The 13,259-nt window shown below is 43.1% G+C and overlaps 1 protein-coding gene across 1 annotated transcript in view; it reads right to left on the minus strand.

Annotated features, from left to right (window-relative positions):
• Mondo (MLX interacting protein mondo) overlaps positions 1-13,259 on the minus strand; it is a 103,877-nt gene that overhangs the window by 78,780 nt on the left and 11,838 nt on the right. Inside the window, exons 3-7 of the mRNA XM_050169546.3 lie at positions 9,934-10,007; positions 7,998-8,123; positions 7,337-7,469; positions 3,965-4,060; positions 870-940 (exon numbers count right to left, since the gene is read on the minus strand). Coding sequence (XP_050025503.1) covers positions 870-940; positions 3,965-4,060; positions 7,337-7,469; positions 7,998-8,123; positions 9,934-10,007 — 500 coding nt within the window. The remainder of the gene's footprint in view (positions 1-869; positions 941-3,964; positions 4,061-7,336; positions 7,470-7,997; positions 8,124-9,933; positions 10,008-13,259) is intronic.

Genomic DNA, 13,259 nt, shown 5'->3' on the forward strand with positions numbered 1-13,259 from the left:
AGAGTGCACTCCAGTCACAGTGCGTTCATGGAACACACTTTGCTGGCCAAGTGCTTAGCCTTGCCGCCAGCGGTTTCAATGGTACAAAATGTAATGCATAAAAAAAGGACACAGAAGTTCATTTTGGTTGTTCAACAGCTTTTAACAAAGTAGTCAGCACAGAACTCACTCACATTCTGTTCTCGCAGGATCAAATGCCACATCTTTGCAAGCCACCATGTTTTTCTGGATTGGCTAGGCATTCGTCCAGGCCGGCATTGATTTGCAGCACTCTTACAATAAAAAATCTTTTCATTTTTTGTAGAGAAAAATGGATTAAGTTTCTTTTTATTTATAATACAGTGTAGAACAATCACTTTTTAGAATTTGTTTAAAATCTACCTCTTCAAAAAACGCGCTCTTAGTCTGTCACCATTTTTTTTTAACTGCTAGTGCACTCTGTTTTCCCATTTAGCAGTAGCCTAAAGTGCCACTCAAGATCCCAAAGTGCACTCTGAGTAAGTGCACTTTACTTGCCTGCTTGACATGTTGCCCCTCTCCAGTCTCCCTCCCGAGGATGGAAAGGAGATGGGAGAGGAGCAATTAAGGCCTGCCATGCAGGTGCACAGCACAAAGGACGTGGCAATATGGCTTATCTTTTTCTTCTCTTTTTCAGATTTTTTTTTCCCTTTCGAAGCCCACAGCCTGCAGCCATATTTAATTGTTATTAAAAAGAAAAAAGCGACGTGGGAGCATTATAGTAAATGGTTTATTGTACCATAGAACACATACAAAAGTTGACTGTGCATCAGCTGCTCATTGGTATATCTGATATGTAAAACTGATATTGTTACAAGTGGGTTCAACCGTATAAGTAAAGAAGTGCTAACCTGAACAGGAGCACCTTCAGTGCTGAGAGAGCTTTCTTCCGGCAGTGTTGGAAGCTTTGAGTTGAAGTAATCTACAAGAAGAAGATGTATTTATAATATGCATGCAAACTGACAAAAATTGAATGACATATCAAATGCAGCTTCACAACATAAACAACTTGGCTTTCACACAAACTCCATTTGCATGATTCTTGTTTTGCCTACAGCCTCTGAAAATTTAACTAGTGAACCATTCTCGCCTGTGTCATGAAAGTCAGCCCATTTATACGTTAAGCAAAAATAAACTTCCAGAGTTATTATCTGAGATTTATATATTGTCACCCAGCTATCACAACTAAATCTATTTACCACCGACAGATTGGCAAAAGAACGTCTGCCTTTTGCGATGGCTGGTCCTCGAAGAGCGCGCGCGCAACCCCGAACTTCGTCGTTCTCGCCTTAAGGGTCCCATGTCAACACGTGCAAACTTATTTTGCGTAAATATTTCAGACCTTAAGAATGAGCAAAGTATAAAAAACATGTGAATGAAAAACTGTTAACAGTAATTATTCTTATGTGACAATATAACATTTTTCTGCCAACCTGGGTGCCTTTTTCTTAAAGATGCTAGACTTGTGACACTTGACTATGTGGGGATGCTTGACTCGACATTGTTTTCCCCGCATGGCTCTCACTCTGGGAATCCGGCATCCCCACATTGCAGGTGCAGCGCTGATGGTCAGTAGTTGCGCAGTAGCGCGAAAGATGGCATGAGTGTTCCACTGCTAACGCCACCCGACGGCTGGAATACTTGGACGCAAAAGGAAATCCTCCTACAGTAAAACCTCATTAAACTGTACCAGCTTAAACAGTAGTTTCGTTTTAAAAGTAGTAAAGTCAAATCCCCGACTCAGCGGCCATTGAACATAATGTGTTTTGTATCCGCATAAACCGTACCAGCTTATTGCATACGTATTGGTCAACACGTAGTGTTTCCATTTTTCGTCGCGCAAACACGGCGGTGCATCGTCTCCATCGAGTGGCCCGGCAGAACAACAAGCCTAAGAAATCAGCACAACAGCCTCCAAGCACCCTGTGCGTTTGCACGTTAAGCCCCATCAACATCAACATCATTTCAGTGTCGTGCAAGTGAGAACTCACGTCATGCCCAAACTCGGATATAAAAGACACCGGGCGCTTAGCTTAGAAGAAAAATTAGACATCGTTTGTGCTACTGAATGTGACGCGAAAAGTCGGTTCTGGCACACTACATGGGTCTACTGTTGACTACGGTGTGTGGCATTTGGAATGTGAAGAAGTTGCTTGGCAGCGCTGCTGCAACCGTAAAGAGATGTCGGCTACGAGGTTCGACTTTTCGCCATCGTTGCCTCTGTTGTTGCCGAAGTGTTGCCTAGCAATAGTGATAAGGACGACACGGAAAGCGACAGAGGGCGATTCAGGCCCGACAGTGGCAGAAGCTGTACGTTACGTCAGCCTCATAAATGCAATCGTCGCGACGAGAACAGCACCCCGCAATGAAAAGGTGCCTCGCGACTTCTGCAACACTACCGCGCCTGTGCACGGAGAACATGTAACGCCAACGAGGAATCTGCCATGTGAGTGTTTGCCGAGAAGAGGGGGCTGGCTGAAAAGCTGGTTCACAGCTTCAGCAAGTTTGGGGCCGCTGTCGTCACTGCTAGGCCGCCGCGGCATCAAGCGAAAATAAAAATTTTTTCACGCAAAGTACCGTATTTACTCGATTCTAAGCACTCCCTTTTTTTCACGATCGCGATGCCCAAAGTGAGGGGGGGGTGCTCAGATTCGAAAAATCTAGAATGACCCCCCCCCTCCCTCTTTTCGCTGCGACATCATGACGAGATGGGTGCGAGAAATAACATTTTATTTTGCAAACATCCAAAAGAAAAATCGGTGCACACAGTGAACAAACCACTTGTGTAGAATGCTCAGTCACTATCACTGCCACTCGAGTTCGTCGCACCGCTTGAACCGCTGCTCTCGGTATTCCACAGCAGGTCGTCTTCCGTTCCATCGAAGTTGTTTGGGATCGAGCACTTCTTAAATGATTTGACCACAACGTCCACTTGGACCCTCTTCCACGCGTCCGAATTCCACTTTGCGATGGTTGATGGGGACGCTTTCTGCAGCTTTCCCGTCGGCGTCGTCTTCCGGTCAGGGTTTCGCACCCACTCTTCGTACTCCTGTCGGAGATTGGCTTTGAAGGGCTTGTTTACTGAAACGTCGAGGGGTTGCAGCACTGGCGTCATGCCACCCGGAATCACAACCACGTCGTTATTGATGTTCCGAAGCTTTGTCTTTACCTACGGGGTTGGATGGCCGCGAAACGCATCCAACAGAAGCATCGACCGCATTCCTGCAGGTCCGCCGAGCAATTATTCCAGAGTGAGCAAGCGCGTTTGGCGGCCTTGGCTATGCGCTCTTCCTAACAAATAGGGGGGTGCTTAGATTCGCATGCAAACTTTTTTCCTAACTTTTTCGCGAGAATAGAGGGGGGGGGGGTGCTTAGAATCGGGGGGTCATCGCACTCTCTCCGAGTTCCGTTTTTGACAGGTAAGTGGGCGATCTCATGCTATTTCGGTTAAGCAGTACAGCCGTTTAGTACATACTTTTTCCGAGCTCCGGCCAATTACGGTTTAAGTAGCTTTCACTGTATTTGGCTGCAGGAACTTGGCGCACACAAACGGACCACGTGCACGCTTAGCGGGGTGCTCTGCAGGACCGGCCCGCGGACGCTTTCCTGTTTGCTCGTATGTGCTAGTTAGCTTGCTTATTTTTAGAAAGTGCAATAAATGCCCTTTTGTATCCACTGCTGTGTTGTCATTCCTTTGTCCCATGAGACCACTTGAGACCATACAACTTCCAACACAAGACTGTGACACAAGACACAAGCAGCTGTAATTTTGAGTCATCAATTTCTGCAGGGTAAAGAAAAACAGCCTTTCATTTCATGTAAAGGAGCGGCTTTGAGTAAAATCAAAAAGGGGGGGAGTGGGGAGCTGAATGTTATGAAGGAAAGAGCAAAGGGAGCAGAACTAAACAAATCCCCTCTAGAAGAGGCATTTAAGTTGGTCACTCACCTGACAGAGGTTCCAGCGTGTCCATAAAGTCATCAAATGCTGGCTGCAGCTGGATGAGGCCTGGCTGGATGAAATCAGCTATGCCAGCCCTTGTAGCTGTCAGACGGACAAGCATAAGTGCACAATTACCAGCCAAAACCATAATTACTGTCATAACACCACAAGAATGAAAAAAAAAAAAAAGATCTGGAAAAGAATTAAATAGTGCCAAAATACAATTTGACCTAGTGTCCAGTTCATTCCAAAATCTGTTTTAGCATGAGTGTTTTAGTCTCATTTGAGTGCATTAATTGTTTTTAAGTTCTGACATGCAGTAGGAAGGAAGGAAATCAACTTTATTCAAGGTCCTGCAGGCCACGAGAGCCTTGGGCTCTCATGGAGTGAGCGTCTCCCACGACGGAACCGGGAGGTTGAGTTTCCTGGCGGCGTCGTGGACCTGCTGGACGACCCAGAGTTGGGGAGCAAGTTCTTCGCTCCGGATTGCTTTTTCAAACTTGCGCTTGTCCGGTTTGGAGTTTATGTGAGCTTGGGAGCACGGCCAGAGTAAATGATATACGTTAAGGGATGTGTTGCAATTGGTGCAATAAGACTTGTCGTAGAGCTCAGGCATGTAATGGTGTAGTCTGTTTCGCGTGGGGTATGTGTCTGTTTGTAGCATTCTGAGTGTAACCGCTTGAGCTCGAGTGAGCGTGCGGTGTAGCGTGCTATACTCTCTATGTTGTGTAGGTAGTAGTGTTTAGTGATTTCATTGTATGTAGTGGTGGCGTCCTTCTTCTCCGAGTGGTCGGGTGAAACTGCGCGGTCTGTAAGCGCGCGCGCAGCCTCGTGCGCCGCCTCATCAAGGTTGGGGACGTCGCCGATCTTTGGTCCTAAGTGTGCCGGGAACCAGTATATGACGTGGTTCTTAATCTCTTTCTTTGTAACAATTCTGAGAGCCTGTGCGCAGACCGTGCCCTTTTGGTAAGCTCTGATAGCGGCTATGGAGTCGCTGTAGATATGGGAAAGATTGTCGTTGGTGAGCGCAACAGCAATCGCAACCTGTTCGGCCTGTTCAGGCTTCCTTGCAATTACCGTGGCTGCATATCTTGTGGATCCGCGGCCGTCCACAACTGCCACTGCGAAAGCTTTGTTTCCCACGTATGCCGCCGCGTCCACAAAAGCTGAGCGTTTGCGGTTCGCCAAGGCTTGGTTAAGGAGGAATTGTCCTCTCGCTTGTCGGCTGCCCCTGTCGTTTTCGGGGTGTACGTTTCTAGGTATAGGTCGGACCGTGATCTTGGTGCGGATGTCCCGTGGGAGGTCCGCAAAGTCTTTTTCTATGTCTCCTTGAGCAAAGCCTAGCTACCCTAGGATCGTGCGCCCCGGAGGCGGCATTGAAAGCCTAGCAAGCTGGGCGCGCTGCTGGGCTTCGGCCATTTCTTCCAAGGTGTTGTGCATGCCCACGTGCCCCAGCTTCTCGCTGCTGGTGCTGGTTGGAATGCCGAGGGCTTGCTTGGTGACCTTTCTGATTTGGGCACTAAGTCTGTCTCTTTCTGATCGTGACCAATTGAGCATTGCCACAATGTATGCGAAGTGACAAGTGACGAACGGAAAAGTGTATGAGTTTGATGAGATTATATTCCTTGAGGCCCCTGTGTCTATTGGCAATTCTTCTGATGAGCTCGATAGCGTTGTTGGTTTTGGTGATGAGCTTTTGAACACCGTAGAGGCATTGATGTCTTCATCTCTACGATCATACCCAGGACTCTGATTTTGTCGATGCAAGGTATGGCGTGTCCCGAATTGGTTCGTACATTAAGTACATACAGTACTTAATAAGCCAGTGGCTAGCTAGTGCAGTGGGAGAAGAAGAAGAAGAAGAAGAATAAGAAGAAGAAGACATGATGCAGTAGTATTTGACTGCTCCTTCGCTTAGACAACTTAGAGCATTCTTGTGTATGTTAAGATCTAATCAATATAACATAAATCCATCCTTGATGCTCAGAAACTTATTGAAAGCCCTGGATAGTGTTGGAAACTATATTGAACATGTTTTATTTATATGTCGTTAATAAATTAATATTTGATTCCGCTTCAAGACATATTTCCACAGACTTATCGCCACTAACAAAGTGATCAGGTGGCATGCGAGTGCACTGGAACTACATGAACCTGGTTGAAGAATGTGCAGAGCATGCAACTGTTCAGAGTCAGTGCATAGGGAGTGAATAAGTAGATTAATTACTGAAATGAATTTGTCTTAAGTATAAACCCCATGCAAGCGATCTGGCGCGCGACAGCAACAAGCGACGCGATGAAGATGGCTGTCACATTTGCTTCATCGCCTGCAAGTCATACCCCATGAGGCGAGCATGACTTCGAGCGAAGTCTCCCCATTGTTGCCGGTATGAGGGCAACAATATAGGCACTGAAACTAGTGTGACACGTGCTTTATTAACTCAAGTTGACATGTTTTACTGTAAAAAGCAGCATAAAATATTTCTGAAGGTCTTCCAGTAGGGTCTTTGCACGTATAAAAATTCAATCGTTTGCTCGTCCCGTGTGACAAGTGGAAGTACTTCAGTTATGTACAGTGCTCACGGAATGAAACGCGTCAATTTAGGGCTAATGTCCATACTTTCGTTTGCACCGGCCGTAGGTCGTGTCACATCGACGTAATTTCGGTGCGTACACTTAGAGTGGAGTCCGAGTCACCTTTGGTGACGAGATTCCTAGCGACATGACATGGTAATCTCGAGTTCTCTGCGCATATGCAGGGTTCTACCAAATACTCGCTGTCGCGTTTCATTCCGTGAGCACTGTACATCCAGTTCCGGCTTCGCACTATTGGCTAGTCGCTCATAGCACTTCCGAACAACGAGCGACAAATTTTAGATTTGCAGAACTGAACGATCTGTTCAAGCGACAGCTCGATCCGTCGCTCGAAGCTGTTGCTCATCGCTGTCGAGCACAAAATCACGCTCATGGGGTTTAGCCTTTAAAGACAACTAGTCTGTCAAGCCTTACAAAGAAGTCTAAAGTTTTGTAAATCGTTAAATTTAAAAATGGGGTGGAATACCTAGAATACCAAATATTTCATGAAAGACATCATTCTCACCATTTGAAGTATGTGAGGTCATAGGGCATTCAAAATCCCCAAATAATCTTGTTAAATATTTCTAAGTACTGTGAAACCACTGTCATATGCTTGTGTTTTGTAACAATGGGCATGCAAGCACCTGCAGCACTTAACTGCTATGCACACCATGCACAACACAGACAGCCACACGAAACAGCTTGATGTGTGCTGATGTTGAATGCTAAAGATGGTGGTGTAGGCAACATGCAGTTGACCGTGTGAGCAAGACCAATTCCACGAAAGCAACACAAGCTTACCTATCTCCCTAGGGTTTGGGAAGTCAAATGGCTGATTTAGGCTGCTGAAGAGACTCTCCGAGAGGTCCATAAAGAAGTCTTCGTCTATTGAACCGCCATGAGACAGCCAACGAAGGTCCAAGTCTACAGGATTCTGCAATGACCCACTCGGCCATATTAATGTACAAAAAATGTACAGGAGCAAAATTCTCACATGGCAGAGCTATGACAATGAACTGCGCTGTTGTATGGCTGCAATATTTCCCTATAGATGAACTTATCTGCAAGAAAACTGCAAGACTGATGACAGGTAGCAACTATGCGCAGAAGGACCAGCTATAACAGTACAGCAGCGCTCACATTGTCACAATTTTCAAGAATGCTCACATTGTCACAATTTTCAAGAAAGAATTCTACATATACAATACTCTCTTTATTTTTTGCTACATGAAACATTCCCAGTGTGTGAGAAGGCATGATGTAGACAAACAATATTATTTATGCTGCGGTTTAGAATAGCACCCAAGTGAAATGATCAGAGGAAAAGATGTAGCTTCTGATGCAAGAAAACCTTTCAAATCAAGCCTTTAGTCTTGTAGATATCAGAAAATGGAAACACAGCTGTGCAAGTTTCTGACTTAACATTTACTGAATACGAATTACTCAATATGACATTACTCACAGTGCTGGAGTCATCTGCAGTCCTAAACCGCGAGTTCTTTTTGCAGAAGAACATTCTCCACTTCTTGTACTCCGCGGTGATGTTGCTGAAGTTGCGCTTCCAGTACTTGCCCTCCATGACAATGGCCTGCAGCAAGAGCAGTTCGAATAAGAAAGCAGGTCTGTGTTGCACTTTTCATGCTTTCCTTCAGCTCATGCTTGGGTGCATTATAGCCGTGACAGGCTCTGCACTATACAAATCTTCGTTGTGCGCAATGTAATAAACTTCTTGCAAAAAGTAATCTGGGGAATCTGCCTGTCACTAGCAATCCATCAATCTTAATTCTAATCAATGCTTTAAGAAATTTGGTGCCATAACTAGGTGAAGCAAGATTCCACAAGAAATGTGCCAGATTTAGTATCAGGAGGGTCCTCATAAAATGATTAATAAGACACCTTAAGAAACCACATATGTCACTGTATGTTCGCACTTTCAAACATCTCGAGCTTCAAAAATCAACTGCAACAACCCTTTATACATGCAATCTCTCGTATCACCGGAACACACATGTAAATTCACAAGCTGAGGCATGCCATAATGCCCCAGAAAGAAGAAGTAAAAGCGCTTTCAAAGAAGTGCACGCTGCTTTCCAACATTAGAAAAAGAAGTGCAAAATTATCATGGAGATGTGTCTCCAAGGGGTTGGAGGTAGCAATATGACCAATTTTCCCATTCATTAACAGATCTGCAACACACTGTCTTGCAGAAAATCTTAGCCCAAAGATATACGCAAAACTAAGGCGTGCCACGCATCCCAGTAGATCATTCCAGGAGACAGCTATAAAATGCTGTCCCATACTGACTCACACTGCCAGCCCCTTTATTTGTTTGCTTATCAAAACAAATGTTATGCAAGACCATGGGTTGTAGTCAAAATGTAGTGGAACACAGGTTGTGTACATTTCCACATTTGCAAGCTCACGCATCCCATGTGCAGCAACATTCCAGGATCAGGAAGGGTGTCACAATGACCCAAGCCAAGATGGGCCAGTCCCAGACAGAAATTGGTGCCAAGTTAAGGCGTTTGCGGAAGCATTTACCATATGCAGGAGCAGACTGGAAACATCACGTTCATGCAGAGCCCAGAAGAAAACAGCGGCAAAGAGTTATCAGGAAAAATGAATAAAAAGGACTACAAAAGCAAGATAAGTCTGGGTACACGATTGAACGACACAAGTGTCCCCTGCTATCAGAATAGGCAACGCGAGTGGCGGCGACAACCATCACGAGGGCCATAAACTTGGAACAAGAAGTGTAGCCAGAATAAACAAAACAAATGCCATAAAGCAAGTGACAACAGAAAAGACAAATGTGAATGCAAGGTTCACGCTCAGACGAAATATGCTCGCAACTGCTATGGCAAGTACTTATCTTGTTGCGGATGAACAGACAAGGTGACACTTCACTATGAAGAAAAAAATAAACTAAAATACAAATATATGCAGCGCTTATTACCAAACAAACTATACGGCCAACTCTGAAGCAAGGACATTGCATAGAGAAGGTCATATCTGTCATAATGCATGTGAAAATACACTCAATCACAACAATAATTTTTAAAGATTGTGTAAAGAGTAATGTACAACAATGTCTATAAACCTAATCGTGCACTTTGTCACGAATAAGATCACAGGCGTCAAGTTTCACATGTTTTTTCGAATACAGATACCTATCTACAGATATTTGAAAATGATGAATTATTTTTATGTATGACTTTCACAAGTAAAAGGCAAGTACACCTATTAAAACAAACTAAAATACCATCTGCATTGACATCATTCCTTATGAGACTTCGATTGGCTGCTTAGTTTATGACTGCCTGCCATTTTGCACAAGCCGTAGCCAGAGTAGCACTGCACAAGTGTGCACTGCCACAAAATGTAAATAAGACACTTGCCTCAGGTTTGTTGTGAGTGTCTCCTTCAAGTGGTGATGCAAACTGGCACACATAAGGACTTCTTCTGGCCACAACTGGATGAAGAAGGAATAAACCAGAGGCTTAACATACCGTGAAAACAAGTGTCTGTATGCAAAATATTGAGTCAGTTACCTCACAATAATATATATATATTTTTAAAGAGGTCATTTCAAAGCATTTTTGTGCAACGATGAAAAAGTGCCTGCATATATCTGGCTAATACAATTATCACTCTAAGCCTGACCTTACGTATCACAATGAAAGAAACAGAATAAATCTCTGCCCTTATTTATGTTGTTGTCAGCTACGCACCTTAAAGGAGTGTACACAACACATATTTTTGAAGTTGTAGAAACTCTGCCACATGCATCACATATACAAAAGAGTTACACTTAGCAAGTGTGAAGGTTGGGAAGCAATTATGAGATATGTTAATTTGGTACTAAAGTTTTTCTTGAAATGCCAGACCTGGCATCATACATCATCAAGACATCGTGACTCACAGCAAGATTCGCTGATGTTGTGCAGCAATAAGGCCAAGTACGATGTCCTAATGAATAAATAAATAAATAAATAAATAAATAAATAAGCAAGCAAGCACTATGCACATTTCTTCTGGCTGCACATGCATGTGGCAGTCATGATGATCTGCCACCCGGGTACCTAAACTGAATATGATTCGTAGGACCAAGTACTATAGTAAAATATTCAGGACACTCTGATGCTTGCAAGTATATCTAGTATTTAGAGAGCTTAAAGCTTCACCTAATGCAAAAGATAAAAAGCTGAAAATGTCATGTCAGTGCTCCTTTAACATTATGCTTTAGGCTCTTCCAAGCAACGTGGAGTGGCCCTTAAAAAGTAAATTGCCTTAATTCAGGACAACTGTCCCCAACTTTAACACTCGTCATGTTAATGCTCAAGCTGTGCATATTTCAGGCCTGCTGTCATACACATTTCACTGAAAACTAAGTTGCAATTCTGGGGTTTTACATGCCAAAACCCCTATCTGATAATGAAAGGGCCCTTGCGGGACTCTGGATGAATCTTGACCGCCTGGAGTTCTTTAATGTAGACCTAAATCTAAGTCTACAAGCGTTTTTGGATTTTGCTCAAATCGAAATGCATCCCCCATGGTTTGGACTGGACCTGCGGTGCAACCTTATGCTCAGCAGCACAATGACATAACCACCGAGAGAAATAAGAAAGCTAGCTTTGAACCTCAATGCTTTTCAAACTCCAATGATCACGCAGCCTCCTCCTAAGCTTAGATTATAGCTGGAACAAGGTATCCTATTTGTATGCTTAACCTCGCTGCAGCACTGTAAACATGCCATTCAAATTATTAATGCTAAATCATTATATGTCCCATGAGGCAGAAAAGCCAGAGTTGTTGCAATGAATGGTAACAAAAACAATCATAATCAGTGGCATCATCAGCGTCTTGTATGCAGTCAGTAGTGACACAGAATTAAAGTGAGAACAAGTTAGAGTAAGGTGACTTAAGGTGGAGTAAAGTGAATTAAGGTGAAGTGAATGAAGGTGAATTAAAGTGGATTAAGAATGGCACAAATTAAAACAAGATGGGTTAAGGTAGATTGGTATTGGTTCAAATTAGAGCAAAGTAGATTAAGGAAGAGTTCTGAAGGACACGTGATGATGTATGATGTCACATATTATGGACGTAACCAATTAACTAGAGAAGTCATCATGCTTTCACATTCAAATTACGTAAGAATACTTAAGTGACTGTCAATTCTTTCATTACATCTCTACATGACAAAACAGCATCGCAACGACAGGACTTGTACAGCCTCGACAAGGGATGGGAGTTCACAGTGTCCAAAGTGTCAGTGACAGCGTACAAGACATACTTTCTTGACTATACCGCTTTTGGTACCCGAGGGACATAAAGGAAGGAGGAAGAAAATTAGCAAACAGAGTTGCAATGCCTTTCCTGGTTTCATGCATAAGTGAGTCACAACTTTTCAAACTAATGATTATCTCATTGATTTCAACTACACTTCCTTTCTTTTTATTTATCAACACTGAATAAGATATGTGTTGTGTATAAGCATGTGCCATATAAATTGGTAGAGCAATTTAATGGCTTCTATAACAGCCATTTGGTAGAAAAAATGTAATGCTGCAAACTCTAGCAAATCTTGGGTTGAGCAATTGCCATGACAACAATGGAGCTGTGAAGAAGCATGCATCATTCCACAAGTAAATCTGCATTTATTAATGCTTAAAGAACGTACAGCTGCACTCAAAACTAGACCTTAACACAAGTACTGGCAGCTTCAGGAACATCGAGATTTTCCACTAACAGTTTGCTTTTAACAGTAGAATTAATAAGCATGTAAGTGACACGATATCAGCACTGCCCAGTGTGTTGCATGTATCAATCTACGAAAACAATAATATCTTGAGACTACTGCATATAACAATTTTACCTTCAAGAGAGAATGACGGTGCATACAGACAGTGCATACAGCTTACATGATTCTAAACACAAGCTGCTATGATACACAGGATGTGCCATATAAATCTGTTGCTCCAGCTCATCACTGATGGGAATTCATAACTTAGGCTTTCTTTCTCTTTTATTTGAGACAACTTCATACAAATTGGCTCAGGAGGCACAGCAAAAGGCCGGGACAGAGCTTGACTAGACTATGCCACCCTGACAGCGCATACAGCAAATCTTATTTACAGATGATTATACCTCATATGCCGACCCAGATACAATACATCAATGCAAATACAGTGAAATATACAGTTCCTTTTACGGAATGAAATCAATGAAAATTAAACCTAATACACAATGCACACACGTAATGAAATAAATCCACATAATACACAATGAAATACAACAAAGTACACAAGACTAATTCCGAGAATTGGCTCAGGGGTTAAAATCTCACAACTGCTCAAATAGAAAAAGGGCTTTAACTTGCTTCTTGAATTGTGGCAGAGAGACTCGAGTTTATTAAGTGTAATATGAGGAGTTCTGGTATTTGTGAGGATAACCTCTGTAAACCAGAATTTGTGCATGATTTGGTCTTGTCTATTAAGCTCTGTCATAGTTCATAAGGGGTCTGCTTAACTTGATCGGTTTCCTTAAAATTTATTCTGTTTGCACAATAATGGCACAGGGCTTCCAGAGATAGTTTTTCTTTTAACAATTGTTTTATCTGAAGTATGCTATATCTCGTAAAATATGATGCAGAGCTTTCAGTGTAGGGGACGTTTCCAATTACTCATATAGCTCACTTTTGCAATGATAAAAGAATATTAAGGCT

Source organism: Dermacentor andersoni, chromosome 3, assembly GCF_023375885.2.
Source record: "Dermacentor andersoni chromosome 3, qqDerAnde1_hic_scaffold, whole genome shotgun sequence".
Classification (NCBI taxonomy): Eukaryota; Metazoa; Arthropoda; class Arachnida; order Ixodida; family Ixodidae; genus Dermacentor; species Dermacentor andersoni.